This window comes from Gymnogyps californianus, chromosome 13, assembly GCF_018139145.2.
Source record: "Gymnogyps californianus isolate 813 chromosome 13, ASM1813914v2, whole genome shotgun sequence".
Lineage (NCBI taxonomy): Eukaryota > Metazoa > Chordata > Aves > Accipitriformes > Cathartidae > Gymnogyps > Gymnogyps californianus.
Window position 1 is genome coordinate 23,251,716 of NC_059483.1, and position 19,251 is coordinate 23,270,966.

At 36.4% G+C, this 19,251-nt stretch overlaps 1 protein-coding gene across 1 annotated transcript in view; it reads left to right on the forward strand.

Moving 5' to 3' along the window:
- HDAC11 (histone deacetylase 11) overlaps positions 1 to 18,963 on the forward strand; it is a 33,217-nt gene extending 14,254 nt beyond the window's left edge. Inside the window, exons 5-10 of the mRNA XM_050904518.1 lie at positions 4,703 to 4,745; positions 6,182 to 6,258; positions 8,028 to 8,090; positions 10,209 to 10,305; positions 13,364 to 13,542; positions 16,970 to 18,963. Of these exons, the coding sequence (XP_050760475.1) occupies positions 4,703 to 4,745; positions 6,182 to 6,258; positions 8,028 to 8,090; positions 10,209 to 10,305; positions 13,364 to 13,542; positions 16,970 to 17,212 (702 nt within the window). The 3' untranslated portion in view covers positions 17,213 to 18,963. The remainder of the gene's footprint in view (positions 1 to 4,702; positions 4,746 to 6,181; positions 6,259 to 8,027; positions 8,091 to 10,208; positions 10,306 to 13,363; positions 13,543 to 16,969) is intronic.
- Positions 18,964 to 19,251: the final 288 nt, after the last annotated feature.

A 19,251-nucleotide genomic window follows, 5' to 3' on the forward strand; every position in this document is an offset into this window, starting at 1 on the left:
AATATATGCTTTAAAAATAGCTTCTATATTATCAAACAGCCTTGGTACTGTATGGGAAGAGATGCATGGTTTGGTTGTTCTTGAGACTAGATAAGTATTTAAATTTTAAAAATCGTATCACCTTGCTCATTTTAATGATTAAAGTTAGTTTATCTACTTTTTCTATTGTAAATACTACATAAGCAGCTCAGCCGAACTTGAGTGAGATGTAGCCTGTTTCGCCTTAACAGAATTGTTTTCTGATTAGTTAAATGAGCGCTCTGGTCAGACGAGCTGTGTCAGTGTCACCAGACATGTAATTTTGCCTGAGAATTGCCATTAGAGATGTTGAGGAAGTAGGAGGAAAGGAAACAGTTAATAGCTGGAGCCAAGAATGAGTTATTTAAACCACGTATGGAGGAAAAGATGCCTTTATAATTGTAAACCGGTAACTAATGGAACCTTTTCTGCCCTTTTTGTCATTCCTTGTCATGTTAGAGCTAGAGTTCAAAAACTATACAGCATGGTGCTGGGAGAAGATGGTAACAGTCCCGATCTCTCTTCGCAGGCACTGAGCTGTAACAGTTACATAAATGGAAGACAAATAATCCTATCTGAAATCATTAATATTATGGTACAAATAGATCTTTGCTGCATTTTAGCTACTCTTCCTGAAGGTAGCTGTTATAGTGGGTGCATGTGAAAAGGATAGAAGCCTATATTGCTTTTTCTATATCTATTTGAAGCCATTTATTGAAGAACACTATTCTGTAGGTTGGCAAACCTTTCAGAGTACATCTATGCCAGATATGAGAATAGGATTTATTGCAACTACTGGATATTAAAGGTGAGCGAGAGTGGGAAGCCATAAATGAATGATAAAGTAATGGCAGTATTTTCAGAAATAGGTTAATAATAGGTAGCTTCCCATTTCTGTCAACAGAAACATAGGTACTTAGTAATCTGCACTGGAATCAAGGTTTCTAAGTTTTAAATGCTTATCTTTGTGAATGTATCAAGAATTCATTAAAGACATAAATAATATAAAGAGCTCTTCTATGACTAGTGCATAAAAGGCAGTGCAGTACAGTTTTCAGAAACAATGAAAAAGGTTGAATCTGTCTGTGAGTCTGACCTATGAGAATGATGTGAGTGAGCCCAAAAGTTTGGTGAAGCAGTTCTCCAGGTTTTCTTTAATTTCATGGGGCTGACATGAGATTAACTGTTGCTACTATCATTTGTGTGTATAAGTGGATCTGGGCACTATTAAGTTTCAGTCCTCTTGAGTTTTACTATGTGAAATGAAAGTAGAGAGCCAGTTGTTACCAGATTTTAAGGCAAGATGAAATATCCTGCTTTTCTGTTGTATTTACTTTTTTAATGATAGAACTACTCAATGCCTTATTCTTTATCAGAAAAAAATGGCAATTTCTTTCAGTGTTTTAGTACTCTGTTAGATCTGTGTCCCATCCAACTGCTGGATTTGCAAGTGTGTATGTAAAAGTAACTCTCTGCCAGTTGTGTTTTTTATTACCAAAAGGTAGTAGAGAAGGAATAGAATGGCCTGGTCAACTTGTGACTGGGCTTAAATATCTACCGTTAAGATTCAGAAATGTCTTCTAACTGCGATTTAATTGTTTTAAGCATGTCAGCTTAACTCCCTTTGTTATAGCCAAACTACTGGTCATAGATATTTAAAAATCTGGAGCTCTTCAAAAAGTTTGAATATATCATCATGTTTGAGCTGTGTTGCAAACTGGTGCATTTTATTATGTGTAATGGGGAATGTAGTGTTTACATAATGTAGCTCTTCATGATACCGTGAAGTACTCAGAGTAATTGAAGAATGTATTGACATACATATGCATGTGTTCAGAAAAATCTTGTTTATGATTGGAGGAAAAGGTGAGAGTTGTAGTCATAGCAGAGAAGTAGCAAAGGAAGACTTCCAGTAAGTTTTTGAACATGGGGATAGTAGAGGGAAAGATCAAAAAGTCACCTCCTTGATGCTGAAATTGTCTGTATGAAGCGAGTTAACTGCTGCTTATTGCTCTGAGCTGTCAAAAATGGCCAGTGGTTTCTTCGTAAATCATTAGGACCATAGCGAGTCCTGCGACATTTACCATGTTTTAAGTATCCTTGCAGGTTGCTGAGTCTGGTTTTAATTCACGCTTGTGAGTGGGAAATGACTTTCTCTTACAAAATAAAAGTTGCATGTATCTTGCCCACCTTGGACTCTGTTTCTCCAGCTATTGTTGTTCTCACCTCTTAAATCCCATTTCCTGATTCTGCTTTAATTCTCTTGTGTTGCTCTGTCTTCTTGGATGTACATGTTGTGTAAAGTCAGAGACTAGTGAGGTAAGGAAATATGTGAAAGTGTTTGTACAGTGTAGCAATGTCTGCTTTTGTTGAAGCCTAAAAGTGCATAAGCATGAGAAAACCAGATAAACTACTGAAAATGTTAAACCAACCTTTAAGGACAATTTAAGTATATGAGTTTGGAAAGAACATGCTAGGTTCTGGATAAATCTTTAGACTTACTGGGTTATGGTAATAGGCTAGATAACAAAAAGTGTGACCTTCTTTAGTAGGTGTTAACTGGCAAAAGTGGAGATGATCGAAGTGGAACACAGTGCATCTTCCTAATGCAAACCTGCGTAAACCACCTGGAACATTTTTCTCCTGGCAGTTTACTAGCAGGAGCTGGAAATAGCACCAAACTGGTTTTGCTGATATCTGTGTAGTCATCTTGCTTTCAGTGGACTGCTGGGAAGTTTGGGGGTAGTTTGACTACTCCCCCCCCCCCCCCCCCCGATGTTATAGACTGGGTAGTAGTAGAGGGAAACAATTCTGATTTCATGTGGTTCATATAGTTCAAGGTGCTTAAAAATTTTTGGTTGTCACTCATAGACAAAGAAGTAGGTCCATTCTGTCTCTGTTTATCCTTCAGCATCACTTTAGACTCCTGATCAGTTCTCTTGTCTGTGCTGTATTTCTGACTGCAGTCAGTAGTGGTTATTGAGATGAGGGTTTTTGGTCTGCAAAGTCCTGTCTGAATAGGAACATGCAGAGTCTTCTCTTATTATAGCCACGCTGTCTTTCTCTACAATAGTTAGGAGGAATGAAGGAAATGGTAGAAGAGAAAAATAATTAGGAACAGTCTAGAGGTTCCTAATATTCTACCTATGATATTTCTTGAGGGTCTTGGCAGTATGCATGTGTGAAATCTATTTCAGCTTGGTTCTAACTAGTCAATAGTTTAGTTTTGTGATGTTTTTCATTGTGCTTGTGTTATCTTTAATTCATAAATGTGTGTTCGCTAGTTGTAAATGTGGTCATGTAGAAGAGATAGCCACTAGTTGCCTATTATGTCTTTGTATCATGCCTCCTGAAATATGGATGACATCACTGGTCACTTTTGGATTGATCTTGATACCATATGCTGTTATTTTTACCTTTTTTATTTTTCATTATGGGGAAATAGGTTATGTACTTTAAAAGCAGTTTTGATTAATCAGACAATAAAATTTGTACAGTACAAGTCAGAAGTACAATCTTCTGCTATTCCTGATGGTCCTGTTTATCAAGAAAACTCCTGTTGAGTTTCTGTACTTTTTAATGATTTTTTTAGCAGTATGGAAAGATTGGTTTTTGGTGAGGAATCCCTAGGAAGTATGCTAAATCACAGATAATGTGCTTTCCCTGTGACTTAATGGGTTTTATAGTTCAGAAACTACAATCTTTTCTCAAGATCTAATTTGTGTAAGTTAGCACGTTCATAACAGGATGATGTTTACCTTCCCAGTAGTTTTCTTAATACTAAATTAGAACTGTTCAGATGTAAATATTGGTGATGAAGAATTCTCAACTGTCCAAAATTCCTTTCATATATGATGTGTAATGTGTTCTTTCCGTGATTATGGAAAAGAATAATCTGGTTTTACCTCTTTTTTTTTTTTTTTTTTTCTTTTAAATTACAGCTAGTAATGTCATCTTTTTTTTTTAACATGACACTTAAGGAATACTGCAGTTAAACACTTGCTTGACTCTTCCTGGCCAAAATAAGTCAGGTTTTTCAATTAAATTTTCATCATTCAAGCCTTATGTATCTCTTCTCTGTCAATACTTTCCCTTCCCTGAATGTCATTTGAGTTCAAAGGAGAGATACAGGCACAGTTTTTCTGTATTGGAGGGAAAAAGATTGGTAATATTCTATACTGTACATGTTGTATCATTTAAAAAAATGAAAGTCACAGGACACTTCATACTGTAGCATTTTTCTGTCCCCACCCCTAGCTGAAACTATGTTAGTCTGTATTTTCAGGATTTTGAGCTTACATTCCTCCTATTTTTACATGAACAGGAAGGATATTAGGAGATTTTTGCTCACTTTTTGCTCTTACCAACACTCGTACTTTCCCTTTTTCATTTGTCTGCTGAGGGTCGGTGTTCATCTCTGCAAAGCGCTGTTAGTTTTAGATCTGTTCAACTGCCAGAGAATGAAATACAGATGAGATATCAAATATTTTTTCAGCTAATTATGCTGAGGATAGTTTTGTATGGCTCGTATTCAGAGATCTGATTCAGAATGACCTGCAGTGGTAAAACATCTGAAGATTCAATGGGCATGTCCGAATGCCAAGAGTTGCATTTGGGGTGGAAGCAGACAGTGTTAAATGGTTGCCTCGTTCATTCATGAAGTTCTCACCGTGATTTTCTTAAGGCAGGAAAACTTGCTGTTGATAGAGGCTGGGCGATCAATGTGGGTAAGTACAAATGTAGTGCATTAAATGGTACTTGAAATAGTGTGTTTAAAATCATATTATTTTCATTTAGCATGGTGTGTATTCTGTTTATAATAACAGAAAATGACTGGATTGTGTTTAACTAAAATCAACTCTGAAGGAAAAAAAAATGAAAAAAGTACTGGATTTGTTTTCTCATCCACTATCACCCATACTGCAGTTTTATAATTAAAATATTTTTTGGAAAGAAAAAAAGATAACTGGATAAAGATATGCTATCATATATAAGGAAAAGTGTTTGGATTGAAGTCGTGTGAAAAAAAATTAAGGAAAAATGTTTGGAATAAATGTAAATATTTCAGTAAAATCTTTGTTTTCATTAAATTATAAAATAATTTTCATAGATCTTATCATTAGCTAATTTATCTATTATACCAGATCAAAGGATTGGTTGATATGCTGGAGAGCAGGGCTCTACTCGTTAGTGTCTATTTTTGGCTGTGCAGCTTTTCCTGAAAAAGACTTGAATGAACGAATTCTGAAGAATATAGTGAACATAAATCTGTTCTCCTGCTTGTAGCAAATAGCAATGCAAAACCAGTAAACTACTGAAGCAATATTTTGTTTCATGTAAGACTTAGCTTGTCATTTTCATAGAGCTCATCAATTCTGGGATTTTTCCATTATTTCTTACACACATCTTCTGCAAAGTGAATATCCAATATTAAAAATTAAATAGACATTAAAAACAAACCCAAAAGCCTGTCATATTTACCGATGTATAAAGGGAGCTTGTTAAGTTTCTTGCTTAGATATTTGTAGTGGGTTTCTCAGTAAAAAGTTCTGGTTTATTATATAAAAAATACATTGTGGGAGGGGGAGGTCTAAGTGCTTTTTTCATGTAATGAGTGTGCGTGTGTGTTTTAAAGAGGAGTTCTTGAAGTTTCTTCTGGTCTGAGTGTTTGCAAAAGACAATGGCATGTACAAATAATGATAACACCATAGTTCTTAGTTGGGTATTTTTTTTGACCCGGTGTTCAGCATAGAAAAGAAGTTTCCACATGTCTTGTCCACCTGCCCCATAATGTTAATTATGCAACTCCAGCATGCCTGGGGGAGCTGAACTTTGAAAGTGCTATGCTTTGTCATGGAGGCACCCTGTGTTACATATGTACATTTCTCAGTTCTTAAGGTGGTTGCTAGATGAAAGGGACAATTCCCTTTCATCTGGGCATCTGCAGATCCTTTGCCTGATGGTCTGGTAGGCCACACATAAGATATGTACAGAAACCCTATGAGATGTTTTGTGTTGCTAGGTAAGGGTTTAACAGCTCAAGGCGCGGTATTTGCTAAAGAAAAAAAGTGCCTGACGTGTAAGTGATCTCTGTCTCTTTGCAAAGACCATCTACGTTCCTTAGTTATCTAGCTTTTCACCTCTTCAACATTTTTATGTTTAGGGGGTGGCTTTCATCACTGTTCAAGTGACAAAGGTGGAGGATTTTGTGCATATGCTGATATCACACTGGCTATAAAGGTAAGAAGTACTCTTAAACCAGTATTTTCTACTATTTGTGCAAATGGAAAAAAATCCCACACAAATTCATAAGAACTAATTTACATCTTAATAGGAGAAAATAAAGCCATCTATAGATGGGTAGGAATAGGAAAATGGTGTGGTACTTGATGCTGCAGAACATAACGCATATGCAGTATTGTTAAGTGGAAGGGAAGGGTTGCAGGGATCAGAATTATGAATGTAAATATGAACCACTACAATTGCATTAATAATGTCATCTTGAAAAAAAAAATACTCAAAATCAAACCAGATTGACTTTTAATATCCTCAATGATAATTATCCTAGCCTTGCAGTTGAACGTGAAAATTCCACATTAGTTTCAGTGGTTACAATCAAGGTGAATGCAGAGACAGAAATCCTCTCTCTGAATCAAGCTGCACTATACAGTGCTCAGAGTGGTTCAAATTCATGAATAAAAATGTGAATGTCTCCAAAATAATCACTGAATGTGAATGAATACATTTGGTATTTAGCTGTTGAAAGGCTGAAGCAAGAGCCTTCTGCAATTAGGGCTTATTTTTATCAAATGTACTATGGTATATTTGTATACTAGAATATTTGTACAGTATCAGTAATAATCAAACATAAAAAAGCTCTAATGATTGCAGCACACTATATGACATAACATCCTAATTTCTGTGCATGGTAATTTGCAGAAAAGTAATCCACAATGTTCTATTTTCCCTATCATTAAAATACAGATTGAGAAATTATAGGGGGTGACAGTTTATACAAAATCTTTGGGTTTTACCATGTCTATATTAAAGATAGTAACTTGTCAAAGTTAAGACTCAAAGAATTAAAAAATATTTTTTTCTTCACAGATGTGGAATAAGAAATGAATTCTGTTACTAAAAGTGGCTTTAATACATACAGTCCCTACAGCAGCTTTTCCTAAATGGTGGATTTTATGCTTATACAGTTGGATGCCATCACAGTGGACTGTTTCTCCCTTCCTGCTGCTAAGCCTCACTTGTGCTATCGTTTGTGTCTCACAAAATTAGCTCCTCCATGTTTTGAGGCCTATGCAGCTCTTGCTTCACCCTATCCCAACCCACAGTTGTTGCTGTTGCTTTCTCCGTGCTGTCGCTGGTTCCACTCCAGCCTCTGACACCACCAATGCCACGATCACCTTTATAATCCCTAGTTGGAGCTGTCCTTTTCTGTCTGGCTGGTGTGCCATGCAGAGATGTACTAGCTACACCTCTGTAGAGCCAGTATTACTACAACAGGGTTTATTGCCCTGGGCTCCATTGTGTTACTCGGTGCCATTGGCCTTATGCCTCATTTACGGAGTCCGCTTTGCAAGTTAGTGTGGGATGCTGTGGAAAGACATGTCCTTGATCCTGTCTTGTGTCTGGTACTTTGTGGGAGAAAGAAGAGATGAGTAGAAATCTCTTTCTTCCCTCTCTCCACCACCTTTCTCTACAGATAGGCAGATAACCTGCACAGATGACTGTGAAATGCATGTTTCATGCATTTCATCTGGTGGAAATGTATAGGGTTTTTATTGTATAACCACAAAAATTATCTTTTTATGTGAAATAACTAGAGCTTTTGTAATTAAATATATTAGAATCATGTGGCCGTTTATTTGGTGAATGAAATGGAGACACGCACTACATTCAAATCAGAACAGTAATATACTGTGGAAGCTTCAAGCCTCCAGTTTAATGTCACCTAACTTCATAACTTTCTCCATCTTTTTCTTTGCTTACATATCCAGTTCCTATTTGAAAGAGTACAAGGGGTGTCTAAAGCCACAATTATTGATCTGGATGCTCATCAGGTGAGTAGCTTACCTGTATTCAGTGCTGCAGATGTTTTGCTCGAAATACAAGTGTGTGATAAATACCATTTTTTCTAATAGTAGTATAAACTGTCGACTCACAGAATACGACGTTAATCATAGATGATGGAAACCGTGAACAGTTTAATTCTTTTATGGTCCGAAAGGCTGTTAAGCCAGTTTAATAAAATTAAACTGAGTTGTAGCTCCATCATGTGGCTAGATGTAAAAATATTTTTGAGTTGCCTACTGATCTGAGGCATAACAATCTCCGGAGTAGATCAGTATCCCAGAAGAAACAAGAATCTCTTAAAACAGAATTACAGTTAGTTCAGCATGCGTGATCACTGCAGCAAGCTTTGCTGAGGGTGAATTTGACCTTCAGTGTTTTAATGGAAAGCTGGCTTCAGGCTAATGAAGTAGGGAATGCGTCACTCTTTACCTGGTAAAGTGATTTACTGTGGGTACTGAGAACAAATCTCATCTTTGGTAGGATTTCCAAAATAAATCCTGAAAGGAGGGAAATAGTATTTTTAGAAAAGCAGTTAATGCACCAAAATTATGTCCAATCTGAAGCACTGAAGATAATTTATTATGTTTAAATAAACCATGTTTAAGTAGCTCCATGGCAGTGAGGAAGCCTAATGGCTGCAAGTTTTCCATCTTCTGTCATTTCTCTTATCTGCAAGTTTAGGCATCCTAAAATTACCATGAAATAAGGACATAGATTATGCAATAGGAAGACGTTTTGTGTTCATGATTCTCTTCAGCCATCTCTGTCAAGGTGTGAATTTTTTGTGCTTTTTTGGGGTGTTTTTTGTTTTGTTTTTTAAGAACTTCCTGGAATGTATTTTGATTTTCAGGTATCATGCTGGTAATCTCAGTCTGCACATTAAATCACCCCTTTGTTTTCTTTCTTTGGGGAATGAGAGGTGTGTGAAGTAGTAGCTCAGCAGATCCTTTTTAAGTATGCAGATACTCTCATTTTGTAAGTGCTCCAATTCTTGGTGCATTGGCGAGTTTCACCTTTCGTAAGGAAATGGTTCACCCAGAGACTCTCATATTCCTAGATTTCTGTTCATGAACTGTTTATTTGTGGACCAAAGGTGCTGATGAAATAAGTAGGAGTTGCCATTTTTTAGCATAAAGAAATGCAATTCTGGTGCTTCCCATTCCCTTTTTCACACACATTGACTAGCTTTAGCCCAGTGATTCTTTCTTCTTTTGTTTGTTTGTTTGTTTCCAGGAGGGGAAGTTGTAGCAGAAATATAGCTTAACTGTCCAAGGACATAAATTCTGTAACTGAATTACAGAAGATATATCTGTGGAAATGCCTGTTTCTATAGTTAAATGAAATTCTGTTGGGGGTAGGGGCTGGGGTCCTGTATGATACACTGATTTCAACAAAGTTATCTTGGTGATTGCTGTGAAAAGGCGATTTTTATACTAGTGGGAAAAAGTCTAAATGAGAGCCAAAAGAATACTATTTAAATTCAGAAATGGGGGAGGGGGAAATACTCAGAATCTGAGTTTTCTCTTGAGCATCCGTCTTTACACCCAATATAATCTTTTTGTAGGGAATTCCGGGTGTTAAACAATATGTTAAACTGTTGGGTCTTTAGTGTTTGTAATTTTTCTAGAGATTATTTATCACACCAAGGCTTAAATTATCAGAAGAGCTGTAATCTGCTTTATTTATTAATTAATCCTTGTGTAAGAATATGAGTATCCCTGCAGCAGTTGAAAGTGAATTTTTTTTTTTTTGCACAACTGGAAGATGTGACACCTATTTGATGGTCACAGTTGCTTTTGTGATGCTGCTGAAGACAATTAGCTTCTAATTTTCGTTTCTTTTTCTTACATGTGCAATGAGATCTATGATAATTACCTCCACAGAGATATAAGGGTGTTGATTTTGATAATACCTGCAGTCTTCAGACTGATACTGTCAAAGCCCCCAGAACTCTGCACCTCAAAATAACCTTCAAGCCTATAAATAAGAGAGTGACACAGGAGTTTTAAATATTAGATCTTTGTAGTCTTAATTACTCTAGAATTTGCAGATTATTTAATTCTGTGTTAATATACTAGGAATAGCTAACTGTAAATTTCCTTCAGGGAAATGGCCATGAGAGGGACTTCATGGATGATCATCGGGTATACATTATGGATGCATACAATAGATATATTTATCCAGGTGATGGATTTGCTAAACGTAAGTGTAGTTGAAATTCATGTTCCAAAAAGTAAAAGACCTACTGTGTTCATAACTAACTTCTTCATTTACTAATAAGCTTCCTTGCAACAATGTTAACTAGATTTTTTTTTTTTAATTTCACATTGAACATAGAATTTTCAATGATCACTGTGCTATATCACAATTGTGTTAATGCTGCAGTGTTTTCCCTGACTTCTGGAATGAATTTCTGGTGTGGATATTATGTGGACTTTGTTAGCAGTCCATTCAAAAGCTCATGCCACGCTTAGAGCAGTGAGTTCGATAATCCTTTTGATTTGAAGATAACTGTTAGAACTTAATATTTCCCTTACACCAAATTTATAAAAGAATTCACCAAGGATTAGCTAATAATGTGTTTAAAGGTTTCATGTTCTCTTGAAAATTATAAATTATAAAATATTTAAGTGTTGTCTTTCCAGTATAACTTGTTTTATAAGCATCTAGAAAGCAAGATGCATCTGAATGTGAAACAAGTTGGGAAGCAAAAGGAGATCATACAAATGTTAAGAGCTGGTGCTTGATTGTTGTTGTTGTTTGTTTATCCCTACTGTGATGTGCCTATTGTATCTGGTGACCTGTCACAATTAATTAGTGGGGTTTTGATAATGGTTAAATCAGAATGCGAAAGCCCAAAGCTTATTTGACTTTTGATTCTGTTATACTGTCATCTATTACAGGCTTAATTTGTTAACTGAATCATAGTTTATTGGGGGAGATGTTCTTCTGCTGTTGAATTTCTTCAATGACGCTGTCATTCTGAAAAGCCTACTTAATTTGGATTCTTGGCAAGAATTAGGTGCAGTGCAGTGTACTTCTGTTTTTTAACTAGTAAAGATTTTGAAAATTGCAGTATATGTATTTCAAGGTATTAAACTAAAAAATGACCATTTTAAGCACATCATGTCTGTAAGCAGACAAATTGCAAGAAAATGAAGATTTTTTTTCTAAGAAAAGCATCTCTTTATTCATATATCAAATGGCAACATTTTGAACAGATGGATTAAGACCAAAACAGAGTAAGCCCTTGTTAGCAAATCTGAAATGCTGAACTCACCCCTCTCCTGTGAAGCTGGGAATACTAGCATTCCCTTTCTACAGATGAAGCATGAGGCGCAGAAGGCTGCAGCCAAAGGCATATGAATGTGTAGTTCCTTGTAGTTTGCAAAGGGTGTCTAAATAGGAGTTCAGTGGCTAAATCCTTTAAACTCTTTCCTGCTAGGTAACCAGACGAAGATGAGATCAGGAGGTAGAGGCTTGAACCTGAGAGTTCGAATCCTTAGGGTAAACTCTAACTGATCACTGTCTCCCTGGACTTCCTACTCGTTTTCCCCATGTTTTATTACAGGAGTCTCTTCTGTACATTTTCTTGCCCCATGCACTTCATTAGAGGAAAAAAAAAAAGGAGACTAGCTAACATTGCCTAGTGCTTAGCCATAAGCGTATTGAGTCCCTAAGGGGAAGTAGTTTGGAATTACACAGAAGTTTAGGAAGAGAAAGGAGCAGATGTATGGGGAAAAGGACTAGGTCACTGAAGGGTGAGCATAAAAAGTTGATAGCTGAAACTCGAAGTTCAGGCCTTAAAAAAGCATTGCTGTTGGTCTGAGTGTCATTTTACAGTTTTCAAAGCTGTGGAAGTACATTCACTAATTAGCAAGTGATGGACAAAAGGCTATCAAATGCAAAAGCTGTGTTCGTTCTAACCTACAGATCCATCACTGTGTCCATCAGTAGTCCCTGATCTGGGTAATAACTAATCACTATAATTCTGTGTTTTGTGGTGGAGTTGAAGACGAGACCTGCAGAGGCATGGAATCGTATTCATGATTGTGTCAACTTCTTAATGGTTTCATCAGAACAATACTTACTTGTTCCCCATGCTAATGTGTTTACCACCTCCTCTAAAGCTCCATCCAGCTAGCGGATTCTTTACCCTGAAGAGGCTCTAAGTGCTGTTCAGAAGAGCACAGCTGTGCAGATTTATATGAACATTTATATAACAATAAGAAAAGAATTCAGGAAGAATACCATAAAGAAACAAAAATCTTTGAAACTAATGTTGATGCAGTAAAAGAAAGAAAAAGAATGCTTCACTAATGTCGAACAAGGATGGAAAGCAGGAAAAAAAACCTACCCAGCAATCACGAGAATAAATAAGTATTGTTCTGTGTTGAATGCCCACTTGGTGGGTGCTGAATCCACACTTAAGACTCCAAGTCACTTAATTCAAGGCATAGGGTATGGTGAGGTGGAAGTCATACCTTGGAACACCTCTGACGTAGATTTGATTAATTCAGATTTAGAGTTACACATAACTCCGTAAAAGCGCCCAAAGCTAGGCTGCATAACCTTGAGTTTCTTCCCTCTGCCTTCTCAACCCTCCTCTTCTACTTCTAATGCTTTATTAGAAGCATTAGAAATAATTTGATTTAAATTAAGAATAGATATTTGCTCTTCTGGTAGGATTACAGGGTAAGAACATTAAACTGAAAATGCTTGGGGCAAAGCTGAATCTTGTTATATGTTCATAAAGCAGTTCACAAATTCATGATCCCTTGCTGTTAAGTTTTGAGTGTTGTGATAAAAATAAAACATCTTAATAATTTCTCACGGATATTTATCTTGTGTTTTCCCCCAACTGTTTCCTCTGCAATAGCAATTCAGTGTTTTCTTTCCCTTATGCTTTATTTAGGTTACTTTCAATCATTTTCTTTATGATTTCTTTGCTGATTGGTAAATGGACATGTAGATCAGCTGTTTTTCAATAACATTTTCCTCTTGTGTCTCAGATACTATTTTTTTTTTTCCTTCTGCATCTAATTTTCTCTCTTAAATGGAACTTTTTCAAGGTCATTGTGCTTACATTTGCTGGGAAAACAAGTAGTTGAATAATTTTCTTTAATTCAAGGTTCTGTGAAAATGCAGTGTATTTACAAAATTTCCAGAAATGTTACCTCTTTCTCTTGCTTACCTAAATCTTGCATTTTCTTTCTAAAGCAATGCTTTGTTTATTGAGTAACATCGAAACATTTTTTAGGTGCCATAAAACGCAAGGTGGAATTAGAGTGGGGTACAGAGGACACAGAATATCTTCAGAAGGTACATACTCACGTGGAAGGAGCATTAAATGAGTTAAAACCTGACATCATTGTTTATAATGCTGGGACTGATATTCTGGATGGCGATCCATTGGGAGGACTTGCTATTTCACCGCAGGTTTGTATGCTACTAAAATAGCTACAGACTTCCACTCCTCACTAGATACTGAAGGCAGTCCTGAGAGTGACTTGTGGCCATTTGTTAGATGGTGAGGTGCATACTTTACACTAAACCAGAGCATTTTCTTGTTACAGATACGTATAGGTACATCTCTGTTGCTCTTTCACCGTATGTTTTTTGTTGTCTCTTCCTGACTAAATATGTTTGTTCTTCAGGTGCCTGTTCTAGTATCATTTGTCTTCTTTCTAAAATACACTAGTTTTGAACATCCAGACACTAACCAGAGAGGCATGTATTTTCACACTTCACCTGACTCCTATTTTTCCTGTTTGGTTCTTTCTTTTTTTGTTTCTTTTGCCCTCACATAACCCATTTTGTGATGTATTTCTTTTGTCACCTGCCCCCAGTATGTATCTTACACTTAATTTCCTCTGTAGCACTCCCAGCTGTTTTAAATTGCTCTTCTGGTATCTTCCAGTTCTAGCAATTTTGTGCAGCCTGTGTGTGTATTCTTAACAAATGAACAGATTTTTTGTTCCCTTTCCTCATTCTTTTCTATACAAATATCATTACCCTTTTACAGTTCAGTTTACCTTCTCTCTCCCCAGTTTGGTACCAGATTTAAATTCTGATTTATTCTGTATAGCTTCATAGAAGTCTTCACCTTCCAGATATAACAAGTCTGCTTTTCTCAAAATAAACAAAAATTTACAGATCTCGTATTTCCTCAATTTTTTTAATTATTCCTTCTCTGACAGCTCCTCAGTTCTCTCTCCTGTTTTCACATTTGGTTCTCTCTTAGTGTCTGCCAGTTCAATATAGAAAAGTGCTTTCTTGATTTGTGAGCTCTCGGATTCCCTTGTAATCGAGCCATCACTCAATCTGTTCAGTTTTCATTCTGTTTTGCAGTACTTTAGTTCTCAAATGCTTCCTTTTGTACAGAGCTCTAGTTCCTTGCTGGATTTTATTGGCTTCCTTATGTATTTCCTCATTCTTATTGTCTCTGTCACTGAGCAGCTGCTTCGTTGCTTTCTGACTGCCTGCAAAGTCCTCGATGGACCCGAGGTGGAACAACTTGGGAGCCACTCTGAATCTCCAGGTTTTGTTTCCATGTCTGTGTAAAAGTCTCTAAGGAGAAAGGAAGAGCTGAGGGGCTTGGACTTGTTTGGTTTTGACCTTGGAGAGGATATGACCTGAGGTGTAAGATCTCATTTGACGGAGCAGAGCTTTTTGGAGAGTAGTGGCTACCAAGAGAAATGGAAGCTAGTGATAGATGGAGAATACTTTAAGATGTGCCTCTTCAAAATTTCTGCTGCTATTTGAGAAGGAGCAGTGTTAATTGCCAAGAAAAATGAGTTGCTGTAGCTTGTTGAGTGCTGTGCAGGGAAAGAGACAAAATGTAGGGATTAGGAAAGAAAGGTGAAATGATTCTTCTGGTCACAAGTAGAGATGAAAGGCAGAGTGCCATTTCTCTGCGCAACCAGTGGCTCAGGTGCCTGATGGAGAAAAGGTTTCTGTAGCTCAAGCCTTTGTTTTCTGAATTGAGGGCAGGGTTTCTTGTCTCTCTGATCATGTTGGCTTAGGTGTGAATGGCATGTTTCACCAAGCTTGAAATTCCAGGCTGCTTGAAATTCCAGACTACTGGAAATGCCGAAACTGAAGGCATTGAACCTGGATGATTCATCTCTTCAAGGTTCATTAGTCCAGTCTTCAGTCCTACAGTTGTAGATGTCATTCATATTTTAAACTCTTGCTACAGTGTTAATTCTACTCAAAATTATGCTGCCTCAGAGTGCTGTGAGTGATAGTTTCTTGGTGCTTGAGGCTATAGCCAGAAAACTTGAGGTGTAGCAGGTAAGTCCCTCTTACCTTTGTTTGTAAGTGGGAACTGTATCAGGCTGTCATTTTCATTTGAGGTATTTTCTTTCTTGGTAACACGCAAATGCTGGAATAAGCCCATGTGTTTTGCCCTCGGTTCTTCCAGGCTCAGCCACTAGAGATGCTGGAGCAGGGATGGGGCGATTAGGCTCCTATGAACAGTGACTGCTTCCAGTTCTTGTGTGGTATAATGTTTGCTGCATCCAGTGATGGTTCCCAAGGGACGTATAGCTCATTCTGTAATTCCGTTACTTCCTTTAAGGATCTGTTCCTAATATAACTCTTCAGTTTCCTTTGTCTTATTTTTCAGTTATTATTCCTTACTCCCATTGTTCTTTTACAGGGCTGTGTCAAACTATACAAAACGCATTACTGTTGTATGGTTTTACAAAATATTTTTTCAGCTACATTTGAATTTTACTCTTTACCATTTGTTTCTGGTCTAATTTTTTTTAATGGCAGGGTAATATTTCTTGATGTATTTACAGTCTTCCTCTAACCAGTCTGAGTAGTGCATATTCATTTTGTTGTAACACTTTTGCTGCTGCTTCCTTAATTTTTTGTATTTGATTGCATTTTAATCCCTTCCCCCTCTCTAGGTTTTGCAGTTATTTAAATTTTGAGCTGTCCATTGTAAGCTGTTGTCTATTATGTTGTTAGTCCTTTTTTTTTTTTTTTTTTTTGAGGAGTTGTAATGGATTATTTATGCCTCTTATGTATCTCTGGAACTCTCTGATTTTACTTTTTCCACAAAAGCAGATTTTACTAACTTATTTCTGAATTCTCTCTTTTTCCCGACATGTACGTATTTGAAACCCAAGAGACTCGAAGTCTTCTGTTGTATGGGTTCAATGACAGTACAGTACCTCTTGGTCAGCAATCTGTTATTTTTTTAGTTCCATACCCTTCTCTATTAGTAAGAGGTTATTCCTTTCTATGGATTTACCGTTACTTACATTCTGCAACTCCCCCTTCAGCCATAGATTCTTTTAGTATTAGCTTTTATTAAAGGAAACTGGAAGCTTGTAATTCTGCTAGTGATTGTGAACGTGTAAAATCTGATTTGAATTTTTGGTTCTTCTGTAGGTTTGAAATCTTGATGAAGTTGCTAAACTTGTGTCAGAGGGTGCTATGCAAGTTGAGCACAAACTAAAGCAATGTGAATTCAGACAATCTTTCTTAGTCTCAATTCCTCACCTGTAAAATAGGGTGAACATTTCTAAACTTTGTAGTCAGTTTAGACTTCATGGCCTTTGAGCACGAATTCTTCTAGGAATTTATACTAAAGAGTTTTATCTGTTGTGTCCTCTAAAACCAAGTCAACGATTTTTCATTTGCTGTTTTTCCTGAGTTTTTTAATGATACTGCATGTAAATCTGCTAATAGAACTTTTAAATGCATTTTTTTATTCATATTGTAAAATGTAGGGCTTAATCACTTATCAAGCATCCAATACTATAAATCCACAAACATAGGCTCGAACTAAAATATCATATTCGTATTACTCTTTTTTTTTTTTTTTTCGGTAACTGTTGTAAACTTGCAGGGAATTGTGAAGAGAGATGAAGTCGTGTTCAAGGCTGCCAGAAGCCGCAGAATCCCCATCCTGATGGTGACGTCTGGAGGCTACCAGAAGAGGACAGCGCGGATTATTGCTGATTCCATCCTCAATTTGCACAACCTGGGGCTTATTGACAAGGAGCTAGCAACCAGTGGAGCTGAAAATCCCAAGGTAGAACAGATGATTAGAGACTCTGCTAAAGACTTAACCAACTTGTCACTGCAATGACAAGTTACTAAATTTTGGGAAACAACTTCCTGGTTTAGGAGCAGGAAGTCTCTACGTCATTATCAGGGTTAATATAACATATTTAAAAAAGACTCAACTTGCCTGTAAAATAACACACTAGAGAATATGCAGTCACAGAATAACTGTGTCTAACTTCTGAAGCTATCTTCAGCAAAGGCAACAAATCCTTTTAAGCTAATTGAGACACATACTCAAGGGTACTGTCTTTCAGTTTAGCATATTACTGTAGAAAGCTTTTAATTGCTTCTCTTATTGTTATGGGTAGTCTATTATGTTGAAAGAACTATGCAGTTGGTATCCAAAGACTGTCCCAGACCTATTTCATATGATGCAGTTCGGACTGTGGTGGGAGAAATATGGACTAAACCTACTGGTTTGTTTTAATATACTGCATTTTATTTATTGCTTTTTTTATTGAAATATTGTTATAAAATGAGTTCTGTGCAGGCTTCAACTGTCAGTTTAATACTAAAGTTAAGTGCAATACTATGAAAAACAGTTCAATTGGTAGGCTTTTAAGCCATAGCCTATTAGAATGAAAGTTCATTAATTTATATTTTATTCCCGTTGTTGATAGTGACTTAAATCCTGCTTATAAACACCTTGAGAAATAAAATACGAAATGCCTTTGGCTCCATATGCAAATGAGCCATAAGGGCTCAGCATTAACAGTCTAGTTTTTGCCTCTCTTAAAATGAGGCCTGCATATAAAAGGCAATAGTTACTATGCATCGTAAATCACAGAGTAAAGAAACTACAATGAAACGAAAACTAATTTTAGAGTTCTGAGAATTCCTGCAGAAAATATTATATAGAAATATAGGGTATCTTTTATTATTGCCAGATGGTCATGTATAAAACAGTGAAGAGTAAATTTTGATCACCCCCGCCCCCCCCCGCCCCCAACTAGTGCTGTGTTTTTCACTTGCTTGAAGAGTAATGGTACTCATAGTTGCAGTCATAGTTGGTAACCAAATTGTTCATATTTACAGATAAAAATACAGTGAAATTTCTACATTAAGTTAATGTGCTAACTTTATATGGGAGCTTCTAGGAGGATTTGGGAACAAAATAGTGTGTTCAAAAGCAAATTCAGTACACTAAGTGTAACGTTTGGTTTTATTTAAGTTCGTATATTTTGCATTAGGTACTGTTTGTGGCATTGGGTCGTAAATGTACTAAACTGTATATTTTGCAAGAGCTTTTTTAACTTCCGAGTATTCACTGATTTGTAGTACAAGTTCACATCATGTTTAGGTTTGAGCCTTTCTATGAAGGAACACCAGTATTTTCCTTGTAGTAGAATTGGTGTGTAAGCTATTTAAGGAATGTTTAATTCTAATTAGAATACTTACCTCACTTAGTGTTAATTTCTAGATTGATGGGATTTGTTAATTTGTGTAACTTGCACAATTGCTATAAATATCTGCTTTAAGACAGATTTGACATATTGCACTAATCTTGAGTTGCAACACTTATTAAAAAGCACTTTTAAATTTCTTACTAGAAGGAGCATCAGAGTACAACTAATGTTGAGATTTATTTTTTCTATACTGTCTGATGTTACTGAAAGATGTTGTTGTTATATAATTTTTATAAAATTATAAATTACATTTCTATAAACTAAAACCCTGTCATAGTGCCATATGGTCTTTTCCAAAACATGTTCTGTTTGCGTTAACATGTTTATATTATTTTCCCTCGGTGGAGATTAAAATGATGTTGAACAATGCTGCCTGACTTTTGTTTTCACTTCACATGTATCTTGGCTGTCAAAAACTTTGAACGGAACAGTTTATTGAAAAGACATGATGTGTTTTTCATACTTAGAATGTAACTGAAACTGCAGTGAGTCTTAAGGGTGAATAGTACAAGGTTTGTCAACAGCGGGTGACTTCTCTGACAGTTGATGTGTTGACCTCTTAAACTGAGCTTGGAAGTTTTGTATCCAAATACTTTTTAACATGTCATCATAAGGGGTTGAAGTCACTTTCTAATTCCAAGTTACGTTCCATTAC